The 19,244-nt window shown below is 41.4% G+C and overlaps 1 protein-coding gene across 2 annotated transcripts in view; it reads right to left on the minus strand.

Annotated features, from left to right (window-relative positions):
• The window catches only part of ngef (neuronal guanine nucleotide exchange factor), a 44,170-nt gene that overhangs the window by 2,175 nt on the left and 22,751 nt on the right, over window positions 1-19,244 (minus strand). For both annotated transcript variants that reach the window (XR_012770316.1, XM_075474166.1), the window contains exons 5-12: window positions 8,448-8,698; window positions 7,104-7,264; window positions 6,839-6,991; window positions 4,682-4,811; window positions 4,446-4,520; window positions 3,877-3,966; window positions 2,957-3,114; window positions 1,499-1,657 (exon numbers count right to left, since the gene is read on the minus strand). Coding sequence is in view for 1 of the 2 variants with exons in the window: in XM_075474166.1 (XP_075330281.1) it covers window positions 1,499-1,657; window positions 2,957-3,114; window positions 3,877-3,966; window positions 4,446-4,520; window positions 4,682-4,811; window positions 6,839-6,991; window positions 7,104-7,264; window positions 8,448-8,698 (1,177 nt within the window). In the remaining variant the exon portion in view is untranslated. The remainder of the gene's footprint in view (window positions 1-1,498; window positions 1,658-2,956; window positions 3,115-3,876; window positions 3,967-4,445; window positions 4,521-4,681; window positions 4,812-6,838; window positions 6,992-7,103; window positions 7,265-8,447; window positions 8,699-19,244) is intronic.

The following is a 19,244-nucleotide window of genomic DNA, read 5'->3' on the forward strand; positions in this document are numbered from 1 at the left end:
TCCCTGGTGTCTTATGAATACTCAACCCAAGTTTTTCTTTTTAGTTCCATTTAATTCTTAGAATTAATTATTATTATTCCATTGTTTATTTAGTTGTATATATTTTAGGCTAATTCATACATTATCTTGTGGCTGGAAATGTTATTTGTAAGTAGCAGTAAAATGATGGTAAAAGTAATGGTTTTGTCCCGCTGGCTGACACACTTTATAAATGGCATCAGGAACACCAGTATGAAAGCCATGTTTTACCGTTGTAGCAGTGTAGATAGTCTGAACTCCAATACATACAGCTGTATATACATGTACGTCTGGGTGATTATGAGATGATTCTTCAGAACAGATAGAAGAAATGAAAAATTCTGTTCCGTTTACAGTATTTGGACTTTCTTTAATCTTTTAGATCTTTAACTTTTGGAAGGATTTGGGTTTGTTTCAGCATTTAGTGACATAAATCTAATTAAGAGGTTTAGTAGGTGAAACAAAGTACTTTGTGGTGTTGTTAACTATTCAAACATCTAACATATAACCCCAACTACATACTACTTTGTTAGGATACCAGAAACCAGGGAAGTTCTAAGCTGCTGATTTCATTTAGTTTATGTTATCCTCTGCATCAAATCTGTGTCTAAATATTAACTCACAACTAAAGATATGATACGTTAATAAAGCCTGGTGTTTGATGTAGTGGAGTGGTATAATATAGAGTATAATGTTGCCTAAAACAAATACTTAAATAAAGTATTTATATCTCAAAATCTAACTTAGGTTCAGTACTGGCGTAAATGTACTCTTTTCATAACTGAAGCACAATAACCAGCGTCTGGACTTTCTGGAGCAAAGTTAGATTAAACTGTCGGGACTTATAGCATTTAAATGCTATTTTTAGTGCTTTGTATGGACATCTCACGTCTTTAGTTCTATTTAAAAGAAAAAAGGACACATTTTAAGACAGTGTAAGGATACAGACTGTGTAAGGATATTAGAAATACTGAGAGAAAACTTAATTAGAATTGGTCTTTGATGATTTGACTTTGGAATAACACTTGATTTTTAACTATCAGTGTCATCACTAGTAAACTATCTGCGCATTTATGGCAGCAGGGCAAGACAGCTGAGATAACTATATGAGATCCATGACACCTGTAGAGGATTAAAATTACATTTAAATTGTTTTAACAATATCAGGGAACTAAGACCATAACTGTTACAGAAAAAGCAACTTTATTCCATAGGGTTACATAAAGTATCTTAAATCAAAGAGCAAAGTAGCTGATGGGATTTTTGTGTTGTTTCATGTGTACTTGTTTTTTTCTCCTGAAATAAAATCCCTTTCCCAAAAGAACTGCACCTATGTTGTTGTTGTTGTTTTTTTTTTACCCCTGTTGGGAAATTTAACATATGCTGTAAAACCTTTGAAAAACAAAATATGAGCTCACCAACAGTTTGTTTGGAAGGAAAACAAAGTCTATCCTTAGCTGATCGTGGCTCAGATACTCACATACTGGAGGTCTTGATCATGTAGCTGATTGTACGATCCTCTTGGTTCTCCAGCATCTTAAGATTGAAGACATTGGCCAGCTGCTGACCCTGGTTTTCAAGATCCTCTGTTCTTAACATGGCCCGTGTGCATGAGTCAAGAACCTGGAACTTGTCCCCACTAACAAAATATGGCCTCAATTAACTTTCTCAGTTTTTATTACGAGACTCCATATTTTTTTTCTTCAATTTTTCTTTTTCCAGGTTCCAGTTGATATTTCTTACATCTGTATAAAACTAGTCTAAGCAATAGTTAGACAGTAATCCTTCCTTCATTGAGAAAATAAGTTCTAAGGCTGAAACTCCTACAAAGAGTTTTATAGACTCTGACAGACAGAGGACAGATGTAGCCTGTGCAGAACTCTCTCCAAAAGTTAAAAGAGTAATAGCTCTTGTGACAGACCAGCTGAAGGCTTTAATGAGTGTGTCTGTTTGGCTTCTTGTTAGCCAGTCGTTCCCGGGTTCTGTTGTGACCCTGTATTGGTCATCCATTTGAGCTGCATGTTGGTGCAGGGCAGTGGGTGACGAGCCTTCCTTTTTAAGGCTCCACGTCTTGTACTGCCCCTACACATCATCATTCTTTAGCAAAGTGTCGAGCCACACTCGTTGCAGTGTAGGATCTCTTAATGAAGGGAATGTGAGGAAATACAGCAGCAAGCTCTGTGGAGCACCTGCCTTTCTTCGACAGAGACAGGATCATTCTTTCCTTTCCTTGTTACAGTTGAGAGCTGAGCTGTAACAGTATCTGTGCAGTGTCCCCCAGTCATTGTTTCTTGCATTAAACTTCTAACTTACAGCTTGAAATTAAATGTATTTTCAATCCCACTAAGATTCCCATACAAAATGTAATGGGAATAAATAAAGCCATTTTCACACATGCACTAAAGATGTTCTGGAGCAGTGGCATGTGATCATGCCAATGACAACATTTGCTCCAAACTACTTGTGGAGAAACTCCACCTTGCCCCTTGTGAAAAACATCAGCAAATGAGATAATGGTCATACATGTCAGCTAATATTCTACAACATTGGTTCCAACTGAGGGATTGAGCGTGTGTGTGTGCTGGTGTGAGCTTGCCCTTTCTGCTGACCCGCATACTCGTTATTCTCCATGTGTTGTATTCTCACAGTGATTTCCACGCTAAAATGTCTGTACTGTGTTCAGCTTTCCGTGCCCTCTAGACAGCGGTTCCCCTGCACTCTCACATCTCCAGCAGCAAGCCTCCCGCTGGGAGGTGCTGCTATGTAAAAAACTGTCCAGACCAAATTGTTTGTATTTTTTCCTGGAACTCTCCTGTGTTCATGTGGGATAACAGCTTAAGAGAACAACATGGTAGGATTACTGTGAAACTGTTGCATTAGACTAGAAGACTGACAAAGTGATAACTGAAGATTGTAAAATACTTTACCAAATGCTTACCTTCGCTTCGTTATCAGTAGCAGATTGTTAAAGAGGAACATGTAGACTGGTTGGTGGAGCTTACGACTTCGCATAGTCTTGGTACTTTTTGGTCCGGTCATTAGCTGCACCTCGCCCTTTTTTAGCAACCAACGTGAGTGTGAAATGATGGGCACAGACTAAGAAGAAAATAAACATTCGGGACATAAAGAGAATTAGCTGTGCTCACTGTGACCTCACTGTGCTTCATTTATAGAATTTGCTTTGCCATGTGTTTTTTTTGGCATTGACTTTTGTGAGAAGCCTCAGTGTTGCATCTCTAGTCTAGTCCTGGTGAACACCCAGGTATCTGTAGCGTTCCACCACCTCTACCTCCCCTTCAAGGATTTAAAGAGCGGCTTATTCCTACTTCTTCTAAAATATAAAAGAATAAATATTTTTGGGTCCAGCAATTTGTTAATTTAAAGCCTTGTGTTGTAAACACTTTATGTGTAAAAAAAAATTCTAACCCAGTGGATAAGATGAGGGGATTGTTCCACAAAGTGGTCAGTCAGTGTTTTTGCTTTCAACCTCCTGTCGATCCTTTGTGGTTTACTCTCATTGCTCCGTCATCAGACTCCATGCATAAAGTTAGTGTAGTGATGCTAGCATCACAAATTCCCTTCTTGATATGTTTGATAAGAAAAAGTCTTAAATGATGTTATGAAATTCCTTTAGTTATGTCTCAGCATGTAATAGGATAAAGACATGAAAAAATCTGGGCGACACATTGATTTGAACCTGGTCTTTTCTGGATTGTCCATGTTCACATGGACAGGAGAAGTCATTAAACTGCTCACCCCATAATTAGTAGACAGTTAGATCTAATTGCTCCTCTGTCCTAAGAAGACCTGTGCGACTTCTCTGGAGGTGAAAATGCAAAACATTAAAACTTAGTTTACCTTGGATTTAAATTCCAGTGTTTTCTCAATGCTGATGAGCTCCTCTGTGCGACTCATTTTTCGCACCCCTTCGTTGCACTCTTTTACAATCTGAGGAAGATAAAATTTAAAACCCTAAGCCTCATAATTTAAATGGAATTTCATTTTTACAATTTATCCCCAAAGGAAAATCATATTCTTTCAAATATTGCCAAGGAAAATAGACTAACAAATAAATAAATAGATGAATAAATAAACAATTAAAAAGTAAAGAAAGTAGCTGAAAGTAACTTGGATATAATGAAAAACTTAGGTGCTATCTAAGTTATATGTCAAAATAAAATAAAAAGGTTAAGGCTAGGTCCAAACTTTCCACAACAACATGGTTAGCCTGAGGAAACAGACTAACTTTTTCCTGAGGTTGTCCAAACGTTGCTCAGCTATTTGCTTACATGCTTCTAAAGATTTCTAAAATCATGTTGGCAAAAATATTCTTTATCAACAATCAGTGCAAACCTTGGTATCTTAATGATCACGATACAAAAGAATACACCATGATTGGTACACCAAGCCAGCTGATTGGTGCTCACCTGCTCCAGTTGCTGATGTGCTTTTATGGCAGTTTCCTCCCTCTCTGAGTTTTCCTCAGCTTTTTTCAAGATGTTCTGCAAAGAGAAACAAATAAAAAACAATGGAAAGCTTCTAAAGTGACACCAAAATACCATTTATTGCTACAGCTTTTTACATTTTTGGATACTAAACGTGCCACAAATAGAGGTAGATAGCCTACAATGAATTCAGCTATTACACAGGTTGGCATGCTCACTTGTACAAGCAACTTGAGCCTTGTGATCCTCTGGAAAGGAAGGATGAGGAAAGAGGTAAAAGACAGGCCCCTGACCCGTGGATGTCTTTCCAGTGAAGCCATGGCCTCCCGAAATGCCAGGTTTTCCTCTCTGGGGAGACAGTCATGGTAAGACAACATAATAACCATACAGCTCTGTCAAACAAATGCATACACTATATCTTCTTTTCAGTGCAGTGACAGAGAAAAAAAACACTTCTACACTACAGAAGCACAAAGTTTAGTCTGATCCACCCAGAAATAAACATTGCACACTGGTTGTGTTGACAGCTGACTGATATTTAAGTAAGATATCTCTAAGCTCTTTACCTTGTATCCTTTTTTCCTTTGCCAAAATTGGGAGCCACAGCAGAATTATCATCACCTTTTTTTCAACCCAATATCATAAGTGAAATAAACATGAGAATTACTTTGTGATGAAATATCTGTTGTTGGCGCAACGCCTGGAACAATGCAAACAGAAAATCAAGTAGCAGCTTTGTCATGATTTCTCAGGGTGTGGTACACAAGACTCTCCTTGCTGTGGCGAACACACAAATTCCAATGCTCAATTGACTTTTCAAGAACCTCATTCGAGACATTGCTTTACAATTTTTGATCAGTGTGTGTTCTGTTAGGTTTAGGCACAGAGCCACTTGGTTGAGGTTAGAAAAATAAATGGTGTTGGCAAACGGAGGTGTCTTGAACCTTATTCCTGCTCCTCTTTAGATTTGCAAAAGCAGTGGCTTCATCACCATCACCTGAGGCAGTGTTTGTCACTATGGTAACCAAGCAGGCTGGTCTGACAGTTGGACATAAGAGCATGACTGTGCATGACTCCTCTGCACACTACAGTCAATGGAGGCCAAGGTTGCCATTTGCCAAGATGCTGGCAGGTCATTTCAACACATTACACCTATTGTCCATCTTGTACAACAACAGAATGCTCTGTTACAAAATATTAAAATGTTGAAAATGCTAAATCTATTTGAACAATGGGAGGACAATCAAACTAACAAAAGGCAAATATACTTTCATCCAATTGCTATAAAAGGAAGTAGATTAACTAAAAACCAAAATTGCAAACAATATAATTGCAATCTGTGTGGAATTTGATCTGGTCAAAGCAGATGTAAGAGTTGTGAGGGAAGGACTATCATCCCTGTCAGATGAAGTATTGCTCATTATTTATCAAAAAAAAGGTGAAAGAGCTAAATGGACATATGTAAGGACATGGAGGGCAGAAAAAGAACAGGAGGTATATGAATTTGTGGGGTACCTGAACATTAGCTGTCCATGTCAAGATTGAGCTGTCTTATCACAGCCTAACGGAGAAAAGCTGAATACACACCATGTGTGATCTTTGCTCAATTTCACAATCAAGAAGATGCATTGGATATCATGAGAAGAGCCAGATATTGAGGGAAATTAACTTTTAAGTGAAAACTAATTGCCGTTTTCCCAGTCTATATGCTGTCGCCAGAGTGGTAAACATCAGGAAAATTCAGACCAAGTCAGGGTGTCTTGTATGGTATTTTCTTTCCTGCTTGATTCCTCATCCCACCAGAAGCAAGAGTTTGTGGATGTTGATAAAGCATTGTACTATGCGAGGAAATGAATCAGTGAAGACAATGACTTACTACATTGCAATATCTTTACAGAGACATCAGAATTCTTTTAGGTTTTTTAATCTTCTGTCTTTTAATCTATCGCAGTTCCCTAGAAAAGGTGTTACTCATAACACCAACTGACCTTTAGTATAAAGACATAAACAATAAGATGCTGCAGCAATCGGGGTGTTATCTAACTAAAGTTTTTTGTTTTGTATCCAGGGTAACGCTAACCCTCTGTGACATTCTACATATATTCTTGTGAAGACATGCTCTGAAAAAAACCCTCCCTCTCCAATCATGTATTCAGTACAAAATTCTATTCAGAACAGGGGACGATGATAAATCACCATTTTCTTAAGTAAGAAATCATTTGTGCAGCATACTGTATGAGCAATGGTAAACTGTAAATTGACTGTACTTATAGAGTGCTTTCTAGTCCAGTTGGCCCCTTAAAGTGCTTTTACACCCCAAGCCAGAAAAGCATATCTGCCAGATAATGCATGTATTCATAAAACAAGGTACTCACAAAATGCGTCTGTAGTTCTTCTCCTGGTACACCTGATTTATGACATATTTGATGAAGACACGGAAGTCCTCTACTGCGTGGTTATAAACAATGTCACACACATCAGAAATCAGAATAGACTTCTCAATGCGGTGCTCCAGATCCATTAGGAATCTGAAAATGTTAACAGACCATTATCCAAGGATAGAGCAGAAACTGACACTTTACAGTAGAAATGTAGATTCCAGTGGCACACTGATTGAAATTAAGTGGGGCCTTGTCCTACCTTTCACTGACTTTCATGACTTCCTCAATGTTGGAGAACAGGAAATGCATGTCGGATTGGCTGAGTGTGTTGAATAATTCAGGGTTGCGTAGAAAGTGTGCCTCCAGAATTTCCAAACTCTTGTAGTAGGATGCTTCTGAGGTAATAAGCTCAAACATGGCCTAGAGAGAAAAGCAAAACATGTAGCCCCATCGACACTTTCACTGATAAAATCACACTGATGCCATACTTCATTGGTGATTAAAGCTCCCATAATGTGCATTTTCACTTCACTGATTTTGATTTGAACCACAATTGATTGTAGATAGATTGTAATAATGGAGATTTTTTATTTTTCATTATATGTAATCTTAGCATCAAAGTTTGTTTGAGCATGTATTTCAGTCTTGAGCACACAGTGCATAATTATGTGAATTCATCTCAATTACTTTTCATTTCCTTCATCAACTAATTGTTTTGTCTCAGTCATCAAATGACTTAAGTGTGAGACTTTGATCAAGTGATAACAGGTGGTTCTATTTGTATGCAGTTCTATTTGTTTGGTCCTTTAAAAGATCCATGATTAGGTAGTTTACTTACAATGAAGTCAACAGTACAGTTACATACAAGCAAAAGCTGTTATGACAATTAAAACTCGACCATTCTTCCAGTTATTGTCAACTATGATAAAAAGAATAGCTTTTGTTTTACATTTAGTGTTGCCTGAATCAAGGATCAAATCAAGGATACCATACAATACGATACAAGCTGAAAAAGAGGAGAGACTGAAAAGAGGAAGTGTGTGTTTGCCAGTTTATATTTATTTAACATACCTAGTAGTATCTAACCTAGTTAGTGAGACAAATGATGATATAACAAACTGCGATGTAGAAAAACCTCATCTTGTTCTGGAAATAGAAATTGGGTTCAGAATGCCAACTGACAGAGAATAAGAAGTTCTTCAACAATATGGCCTGAGACTGTCAGAAAGGTCAGTGTATCTGACCTTTAAACACTTTATCTTCTTTTGAGGATTCCTTATTTGAATAATTCTTAAATTTAGTCATAGCACGGGTAACTTTTATCAGGTTTTTGAGTTGTTTTCTTTATGAGGTGGGTCTGCACTGATGTCCCACAAAAAACCCATTATTCAGCAACTGCTGATAATAGATTGGGGTTTTGAAATATTTCTACAGGTTGAAGAATCCATATGTGTTTTCGAGAATTGAGTGTGTTGTATTTGCTGTGCTGAGTTTGAGAACAGCTGCTGGGAAGTATACTGATCAGACACAACATCAAAAACACTGACAGGCGAAGAGAATAACATTCATTGTCACGCTCCTTCAGACTCATGAAATTGCTCACCTCTTGCATTATGATTTCATTTTGGGATAACTGGGTGAGAAGGCCACTGGCTTGCACCGCTTCCAGGTTCTGCCACAAACTTAATGATTGAGCACTGTTCCTCAGTTGAAGTTGTAATGTTGGTGGTGACACTACACCACCCTCTGCAACCACAGTTCCTGTCCTATGTCCAGGATAAAGGTTCTCACGCTGCCGCCGTTGCTCGATCTCCTGCTGTTTGGAAGTGTCCCGGTATTCCTGGTACAAAAAGGCTAAAGGGTAAAGACACAACCATTGTCCATTAGTTTCTTGATTACTGTTTGTTTAAGAATTTCAATTTACAAAATCTAAGCTTAATACAGCAGCAAAAAACTATGTCAACCCATGATGGCCAGCATAATAATGAGCAGGTCCTCCTCATGCCATCTGGTTTACAAAAGTTTTTAGGTATCTGTCAAGTGTTAGGCTAACAACCAAATTGTAACATTGCATTGTTACAAGATGAGTGGTGTTACTTATCTGTATATTACAGTTTTTCTCTATTGGTTTGGCTCATTTCTTGAAACAGAAATTACATTATCAAAATAACATGGACAAATCTCCAGACCACCTCGCAATTGTTCACAACAGAATGGCATTTCTCATTGCTTTCATCAAATTGCAATTGTCTTAATACATGTGTCAATTGTTTCAGTGCATCTCTGCAAAAGATTAAGTACAAGTAGCCTACAGTTTGCACAGTTTGCCTACATTTAGCACATTTTCCAAGTGAATAGATTTTGGTGATCTGAACTGATTAGTTGATTCTTGGTCTAATGGTTCTTCTATCCAAAATATGTCAGCATGATTTCATTGTATAAGTCATCACATGCACAATAATCTGTTCAATTGTCAAAATGGGCCAAGAACATGATACCATCAATACTATATAGAATCTCATGTAACGTTTGATAAATTCATGACAGTAATTGAGTGATTGATTTCTTGCTTAGAAGCAGTTCAATGTGCTTTACAGAGTAAAAGAAGTAAATAAAAACAGTGTGTGAAAACAGCTAAAAAGCACAGATGGGTACATGTAATTTTTTTACTCTAACTTTTGCAGATAATAATGGGATTGGAAGCAAATGAGACCCCTCACATCCTCATGTTTGTAAACGAAGCCGGCTTCAACCTGGCCAAGGGGCGAAGACGTGGCCACAACATTATTGGCCACCGGGCCATGGTGGATGTTCCAGGCCAGCGAGGGGGCAATATAATTATGTGTGCTGCCATTTCTGAGAATGGTGTGGCCACTCACATCCCCACTCTTGGCCCATACAACCCACAGAAGCTCCTCTTCTTCTTGGACCACCTTTATACTAATTTGGTCCCTGAATATGAGCGAGGTCTTCTTGAGTCTCACCTACCACGCTACGTGATTGTGTGGGACAATGTCAACATGCTCCCACCTTATTCCCCTTTCCTTAATCCTATTGAGGAGTTTTTCTCTGCTTGGAGGTGGAGAGTGTATGAGCATCATGCTCAAGACCAAAGATCTTGTCATGTTTAGACATTACAGAAGATCAGTGTAGGGGATGGTTGCGGCATGCACAGCGTTTCTTCCCGCTTTGCATTGCAAAGTAAATAAAATATACGTTGCGATGTTGATGAGAATCTGTGGCCAGACAGACAGCAACGTCTGGATGGCCAGGAGGGTGAGGACGGGGGAGGGTGAGGGTGAGGGTGAGGGTGAGGGTGAGGGTGAGCGGGAGGGGGACGACAGCAACCAGTAAAGTGTTGCCATAGTGTTTTCTGTAAGCTGCAGATTTATTTACAGTACTGTAGGCCACATAATTTTGCTTATTTTTTGTATGTGTTTATATTACAGTATATGTGTGCTATGTATATTTTTCTTTTCCTTCTATAATACTATACTGTATGGAAGTTACGTACTTCACAGTATTTGTGTGAATAAAAATGGTTGGTATGAGTGTATTGTGTGTGCTTTGAGGCTACTCTTACTGTGAAACTTTTTTCCTTCAGTTTTATACACTATTGTATTCTGTTAGGTAGTCCTATGCCATAGTAACAAAACATCTAAACATTTTGACTTGTAGTGCTCACACAATGCCAAAAGGACAATGCATTTTGGGGGCACTGACTATTTGAATGAGAAAGAAACTTCATTTTGACACATGGCTGAATTGTTTAGGGGGAGATATGAGCTATTGCTGGTGAACCATGGTGTTTTGCTGAACCATTCAGTTTAGTTTTGCAAAAAGTACTAAAGAGTGTTGAAAACGTCCGGTCAGTTTCAAGAAATGAGCCTAGGCAACTGAGAAAGATCTTTGCAATTTGGGTGGCACTGACTCTTTACATGGGAAAGAAATCAGGTCTGAAGCATGGGTGAACAGTTTTGGGAGAGATATGTGCTTTTGCAGGTTAGCTATGGTGTTGTGCTGAACTATAAGAGTGTTATGCCAAATGATCTTAGAGTTTTGAGAATGTAATTTCTGTTTCAAGAAATGAGCCAAACCAATAGAGAAAAACTGTAACTCCATGTAGTTTCAATGTTATGACTTACCCACCTACACAAACACTGATGGCAGTGGTATCTATATAATTATCCTTGATAGACTAATAATAAATTACTATCACAAAGAGCAATTAAGTATGTCAAAACATAACAACTATTGGTAAACAACTGTTTTTAGAGCCACTTTGGACCCATCATTGTAGCGAACATTGAAATAATTAAAAATGGATAATAGAAAAAAAGATAGATAGATAGATAGATAGATAGATAGATAGATAGATAGATAGATAGATAGATAGATAGATAGATAGATACTTTATTAATCCTGAGGGAAATTCAATTATTTTTTCTTAATTCAATTCAATAATACTCTATTAATTCCAAAAAGGAAACTGCGGTATAAATCGATATTAAGAATACTAAGTAAATCTCTCCACTGGGTTCCTGTCGCTCAGAGAATAGACTTTAAAACAGCTCTGCTTGTGTACAAGTCTCTTCATGGTCTCGTGCCAAAGTACATCTCTGACATGTTAGAGCCATATGAACCAACTGGGGCTCTGAGAACCTCAGGGCGGGGTCTCCTGCCTCAGGGAGGGGTCTCCTGCTGGTGCCCAGAGTCAGGACTAAACAAGGTGAGGCTGCGTTTCAGTTTGATGCTCTAAAATCTGGAACAGTCTTCCAGAAGATGTGAGACATGCCTCAACTCTGACAATGTTTAAATCCAGGCTGAAAACAGTTCTATTTAGCTGTGCATATAACACCTGAAAGTATTTTATCCGCACTCTTCACTTTTAAATTAATTAATTAATGATTATTTTTCATGTTTTTTTGGAATGATTTTATTTGCCTTCTTGTGATTTTATGTAGCTGTAAAGCACTTTGAATTGCCTTGTGTTTGAATTGTGCTCTCCAAATAAACTTGCTTTGCCTTGCCTATTTATACAGAATTCAATTTTTCTTTTTTCCTCCATTTATCTGAATTCCCGAACTGCTTTCCTCACTCTTCTCTCCTTTTCTTCTCATTCGTAATCACGTGCTCATCTGCTTCGACCCTCAACGTTATCAGGATTTTATCATCCAGATCTTATTTACTGTTTGAATATATGTTTTTTGGGCTTCATTAAACTGCAGTGTCTGCACTTTGGGTCCTCCATACACAATGCTAACATAAAATGGAAAAAAGGAAAGGGGATTGGCTGCAGAAGTTAATCACGTTGCCAATGTTGTTGGGTTTCTGGGAGTGTGGTGATTCTTTTTCCTTCCACCAGGTGGTAGTCAGGAGCACGGTGGCTGAGGCTGGCATCTGACGAGGCACACCTGCAGTAACTTACCATCATCAAGGAGGAGCATTTAAGGAGATCGCTGTCAGTCCTTCGGTGCCTGATTGTTGCCATAAGTGGTACTTCAAGCCTGTGAATTACCTTGCCGTGAACCTGTCGAGATACCTTGAAGACTAACTAGTTGTGTTTTTGCTTCCAAGATTTTCCAGTTTCCTGAAACCAAGCTCGGACCATTGTATCCAGTACACAAACCTGAAGACTCTCCCAAGACCTGGACCTGATTAACTACTGGCAGCCGTGCTCTCCTTACTGCTCCCGATCGAACCCAGTCCGCTCTCCATCGTACTCTGGAACACCCATCTGGATTCAAACCCTCAACCTTCAGAAACCCCTCAGTGTTTATCTGCCCCCCCCAAGTGGAGCCGCATCTAAAAAGCTGTAAGTCTCCAATCATCTGCATCCTGCTCAGAAAACCTTATCCAGACTCACCTGTGCATCTGTTTCAGTCCCAGTTATTCCTGCAACCACTGTGGTGCCAACCCCTGACTGAATTCACTTCCTGGAAAGACCCACTCAATCAAGACAAATTTCCTCACTTTGAAAATAAAACACTTCAAACTATCTTGACTCTTGAGAGTTTTCTGCATTTGGGTCTGACAACCAGAGAAAACCATAACAGAACAATCAGGCCATTCAGACCCAGCAGAGGCTCTCAATAGAACCTTAACAGAACAGCACCGACAAATTCAGTCACATGACAATATGCTTCATGCTCTACACGATCACTGCAGAACCGTTGATCAACGTCTGGAACGACTAACCAGTTTGATTCAAAACCTGCAGCCTAACCAGTCAGCTTTACCAGCAGACGGCGCCTCTGCTCAACCAGTCATTCCACCAGCTGTTCAACAAGTGGTTTCCCGTGATGTCACCTCTCCCAACCCGGAAAAGTTCTCTGAGGTTAGTTGTGGTGGATTCCTTTTTCAATGCTCTCTGGTTTTTAATAGATCACCGCAGTCATTTCCGACCGATGAGTCCAAGATCGCCCATATTTTGGGTCTTTCTGGCGAAGCTTTAAAATGGGCCGAGGCTCGGTTTCAAAACCCGACCCACTTCGGCTGCTCTTTTCAAGAGTTTATAGATGAGTTTAAACTCTCCTTTTCCGAGGAATCAGACGAGACCTCAGTTTCCAGAAAATTATGGAACTTAAAACAGGGCTCCAAATCAGTGGCTGAATTCTCCGTAGCGTTTCGCACTCTCGCAGCAGCGTCCGGGTGGGACACCCGAGCCCTAAAGACAGCCTTCTTCCAGTCGCTCAACGATTCTTTGAAGGACGAATTGACTGTCCTTGAGGAACCCAAGACACTAAATGATTTGATTTCCCTAACCACAAAAATAGATAATCGCTTACGTGAACGAAGGAAGCAGAGGGGCGAGAAACAGAATTTTGGACCAGCTAAGATATCTTCCTTTTCCAAGACCACTAGTCCATTAGTTTCATCCCTTGGATCAGAACCCAATTAACTCCAGAAGAACGACAAAGACGAAGGAACTAAAATCTGTGTCTTTACTGTGGCGAAATTGGACATTACATTGCTTCATGCCCCATCCGCCCAAAAGAGAGGGCCCGTCAGTAGATATGGGGAACCTGACAGGCCAAAAATTCCCGACTTCATCTCCCCGCCTTAAGGCTGATTCTTACTCGGCGCGACCTCGCTCATACTAGCTGGTCGCAAATGGCGCAAACGGTCACGTGTCCCAAAATTCCGCCACGCCCCCCGTCGCAAGCTAGAAAATCCTCGCGCGGCGCAAGGGCGCGCACACAACTTTTTTTCTGACTTCACGCGCGCTCAACTGAAAACAGCTGACCAAGAAAAAGAAAAAATGAACACTGCAGAGACCGCGGTGACCGAGACGGTGCGCCTCTACAAACATCTGTACGATGTATGTAGTGTATGAAGTTACACTGGGACAACGTTAGACAAAGTTTGTCTTGTTGCAAAGGACGAACATTCCACCTTCTCTTCTGTTTTTGCCGCAGCCGCTTAGCTCTGAGATACATATACAGTTCTACACCCAGAGTAAATTCATTAAGCATCGGATGTGCCAGCCTCTGCTGACGTGACACCACAGGTGGCATTGTGTATGCTTTCTTCCTATGCTTCATATGCAGCTTGTTTCCTCAACAGTGACGCTCGCTGGTTTGGAGAGAACTGCAAATGTGACGCATACTCGGCACAAACTGCGCTTATGAGCTGAAGGAACTGTGAAGGGTCTGGCGCTTTCGATGACGTCATTAATGGTTCTCGAGCCAGAACAGTTGCGCGTTTGCGCCGAGTATGAATCAGCCTTAACACTCCCGGCCGTCATCCAGTTAAACAAAGACTCACTACATCTCACCGCCCTTATTGACTCTGGTTGCGAGCAGAATCTCATAGACAAAACGTTGGTGGAACAAGCTAGGATAGAAACTTTCAGACTCCCTACACCTCTGAAAGTCTCAGCCCTAGATGGGAAGGAGTTACCCAGAATCACTCACCAAACCAGTCCAGCTAATTATTTCAGGTAATCATCGTGAAATGATCTCCTTCTTCGTCTTTCCCACTTCTGATCCATCCATAATTCTAGGATTCAATTGGCTCCAAATGCATAATCCCCATCTTGATTGGGCTGGGCTAAGTGTCAAATCATGGTCCACTAACTGTCTCTCTACCTGTTTGCAGTCAGCAGTTCCATCCAACCAGTCTCCGGCCATCCAGGATGAGGTGGACCCCAGTAATTTGGCTTCCGTCCCAGAGGAATACCATGATATAAGTCAAGTATTCAGTAAAAACAGAGCCTTATCTCTTCCACCTCACAGGCCATACGACTGTGCTGTTGATCTTCTCCCAGGAGCTCCACTACCCTCTAGCAGACTGTATAACATCTCGCGCCCTGAACGTCAAGCTATGGAGAAATATATAAATGAATCACTAGCTGCTGGACTCATTCGACATTCATCCTCCCCACTAGGAGCCGGGTTTTTCTTTGTAAGCAAAAAAGATGGATCACTCCAACCATGCATAGACTATAGAGGACTAAATCTAATCACTGTTAAGAACAAATACCCATTACCTCTGTTGTCCTCAGCTTTTGAACACGTCCAAGGCGCAACCATTTTCACAAAACTTGACCTGCGAAATGCTTACCATCTCGTCCGTATCCGCCAAGGGGACAAATGGAAGACTGCCTTCAAGACTCCCCTTGGACACTTTGAGTACCAAGTTATGCCATTTGGCCTTTCTAATGCACCCGCCGTTTTCCAAGCCTTAGTCAATGATGTCCTCCGAGATTTCCTGAATGTTTTCGTTTTTGTATATCTAGATGATATACTTGTCTACTCGAAGACCATGTCCGAACATCGGAACCACGTTCGGCAAGTTTTACAACGCCTGCTCGAAAATCGACTATACGCCAAAGCCGAGAAGTGTGAGTTCCACAAGTCCTCCGTCTCCTTCCTGGGTTACATTCTCGAGAGCGGACAGGTTCGATCAGACCCTGAAAAGATCAGAGCAGTCGTGGATTGGCCCATCCCAGAGTCACGTAAACAATTGCAAAGGTTTCTTGGCTTTGCCAATTTCTATCAGCAATTCATCAAAAACTGCAGTCAAACCGTCGCCCACCTAACAGCACTAACCTCTACCAAAGTACCGTTCTCTTGGACCACAGAAGCAAACTTGGCCTTCTCCACATTAAAACAAAGATTCGCCCACGCACCCATCCTAATCCAACCCGACCCATTAAAACAGTTCATTTTGGAGGTGGATGCTTCAGACACTGGAGTTGGGGCAGTCCTGTTCCAACGATCAGACCCTGACGGAAAATTGCACCCATGTGCTTTTTTCTCTACCAAATTGTCTTCTGCAGAAAAGAACTATGATGTGGGTGACCGCGAACTCCTAGCTATTAAGTCAGCACTAGAGGAATGGCGTCATTGGCTGGAGGGTGCTGAACATCCCATTCTGGTCTGGACGGATCATAAAAACTTATCCTATCTTCAGTCAGCTAAACGTTTGAACTCACATCAGTCCCGTTGGTCTTTGTTTTTCTCTCGTTTCAACTTTTCTATATCTTATCGCCCAGGATCAAAGAATACCAAACCCGATGCTCTGTCTCGTCAGTATTCTCCAGATGACTCCAACAAGGTTCCTGCTCCCATCCTTCCCCCTACTTGTACCATCGGTTATCTAACCTGGGAGATCGAAGACATGATACAGAAAGCACTCCAGTCTGAACCTGATCCCGGTAATGGCCCCACCTAAGAGAACGTACGTACCTTCTGCTGCCCGCTCTAAATTGATACACTGGTCTCATAGTTCCAAGTTCTCAGCTCACCCAGGCTCCAGTCGTACTATATCCCTCATCTCACGAAAATATTGGTGGCCATCTTTACACAAAGACGTCAAGGAGTACGTAGCGGCTTGCCCCGTGTGTGCTCGCAACAAGCCTTCTCACCGTCCTCCAGCAGGTTTATTACAACCACTACCCATTCCCAAACGACCATGGTCTCACATCGCTGTCGATTTCGTCACCGGACTTCCGTTATCCCAGAACATGACCACTATTCTCACCATAATTGACCGTTTCTCTAAAGCCTGTCACCTAATCTCCCTCAGGAAACTGCCATCTGCCTTCCAGACTGCCCAGCTCCTCGTGAAACACGTATTCCGTCTTCATGGCATTCCTCAGGAAGTCCTATCTGATCGAGGCCCACAGTTCATATCCCAGGTATGGAAACAGTTTTGTTTTGCTCTTGGTGCCAAATCTTCTCTCACTTCTGGTTACCATCCCCAGTCTAACGGACAACCCGTCTGATTGGAACAAATACCTATCATGGGTAGAATAACCCCACAACTCGCATGTTTCCTCAGCTACCGGCCTATCACCGTCTGAAATCTCTATTGGATACCAACCGCCACTTTTCCCAACTGAAGAAAAGGACATTTCAGTAACCTCTGTGCATCATCACATCCGTCGCTGCAGAAATGTCTGGAAGAATACCATCACCACATTACAACGTACCACAGAACAGAATCGTCGCTTCGGTGACCGAAAACGAGTACCAGCGCCTCACTATTCCCCGGGACAAAGGGTTTGGCTGTCCTCACGTGACATCCCTTTCAAGTCCGTTTCCAGGAAACTTGCCCCTCGCTATATTGGTCCTTATGAAATAGAATCAGTCATCAGTCCCGCTGCGGTTCGTCTCCGTTTGCCCCCTGCACTCCGTATCCATCCATCTTTTCATGTTTCCCAAATTAAACCCGTCCAGACCAGTTCCCTTTGCCCTCCAGCCAAACCCCCTCTTCCCGCCCGGGTCTTTGAGGGGCACCCAGTGTATTCGGTCCGACGGATCGTGAACTCCCGTCGGCGGGGTCGGGGCTGGCAGTACCTCGTCGATTGGGAGGGTTACGGTCCTGAGGACCGTTCCTGGGTGCCCCGTTCATTCATTTGTGATCCCTCCTTAATTACTGACTATGAGGCTTCTCTTCCATCCACTTCCTCTGGACCGCCAGGAGGCGGTCGTTGAGAAGGGGGTACTGTTGGGTTTCTGGGAGTGTGGTGGTTCTTTTTCCTTCCACCAGGTGGTAGTCAGAGCACGGTGGCTGAGGCTGGCATCTGACGAGGCACACCTGCAGTAACTTACCATCATCAAGGAGGAGCATTTAAGGAGATCGCTGTCAGTCCTTCGGTGCCTGATTGTTGCCATAAGTGGTACTTCAAGCCTGTGAATTACCTTTCCATGAACCTGTCGAGATACCTTGAAGACTAACTAGTTGTGTTTTTGCTTCCAAGATTTTCCAGTTTCCTGAAACCAAGCTCGGACCATTGTATCCAGTACACAAACCTGAAGACTCTCCCAAGACCTGGACCTGATTAACTACTGGCAGCCGTGCTCTCCTTACTGCTCCCGATCGAACCCAGTCCGCTCTCCACCGTGCTCCGGAACAACCATCTGGATTCAAACCCTCAACCTTCAGAAACCCCTCAGTGTTTATCTGCCCCCCCCAAGTGGATCCACATCTAAGAAACTGTAAGTCTCCAATCATCTGCATTCTGCTCAGAAAACCTTATCCAGACTCACCTGTGCATCTGTTTCAGTCCCAGTTATTCCTGCAACCGCTGTGGTGCCAACCCCTGTGGTGCCAACCCCTGACTGAATTCACTTCCTGGAAAGATCCACTCAATCAAGACAATTTTCCTCACTTTGAAAATAAAACACTTCAAACTATCTTGACTCTTGAGAGTTTTCTGCATTTGGGTCTGACAACCAGAGAAAACCATGACAAATGTTGCATTTGAGGCATGTTAATATTGAACATACCTTTAATGTAAACATAGCAAACAAAACATTGTGTGGCAATATATGCGAGGTAAGTCAGAAGAACAGATGTTAGCCTTGAAGAGGATAGGATGTAAATTCTCTGCTGTGATGCAGAAAGTGAAGAGGTGAAAGAGCTATTGTGGAGAGATATTATATCTCTCACTAGGTGGGTGAAAGTTTGCAGATGTATGAAGTGACTTTGAACAAAGGGGGGGGCCGTTGCATAATCTTCCACACTCATATACCACAGATTGCTTTGGTGGGCGTAGAATTACATAAGAGAGTGAAAGACACACAGAACAAATGCACAGGCAGATAAGACAATAAGTATATCTGTGCTATACTGATGGATTTCCTGGACTTTGTTCTCAATTTTAGGTATTCTTGATCTTTTAATTTTAATACTTGTGAAGGTAAACTGCTTGACTAACCCCTGAACCATTTTCTGTGAACACAGGGATTTGGCTACTCTATCAGTCTGTCAGTGCAGGTCAATATCAGCTGAGAGAGGCACCTAAACTAATGTCCCAAATCTGTTTGCATGTGTGCTGCAAACAACATGAATAAACAAGGATTTGTAAGATACATATCTTAAGTAGACCAAAAAACCTTGGCCTACTGGTTAAGTGCATAATCTTTTTAAATACATTTAATGGAAAAAG

The sequence above is a fragment of the Odontesthes bonariensis genome, chromosome 9, assembly GCF_027942865.1.
Source record: "Odontesthes bonariensis isolate fOdoBon6 chromosome 9, fOdoBon6.hap1, whole genome shotgun sequence".
In the NCBI taxonomy this organism is placed as follows: Eukaryota; Metazoa; Chordata; class Actinopteri; order Atheriniformes; family Atherinopsidae; genus Odontesthes; species Odontesthes bonariensis.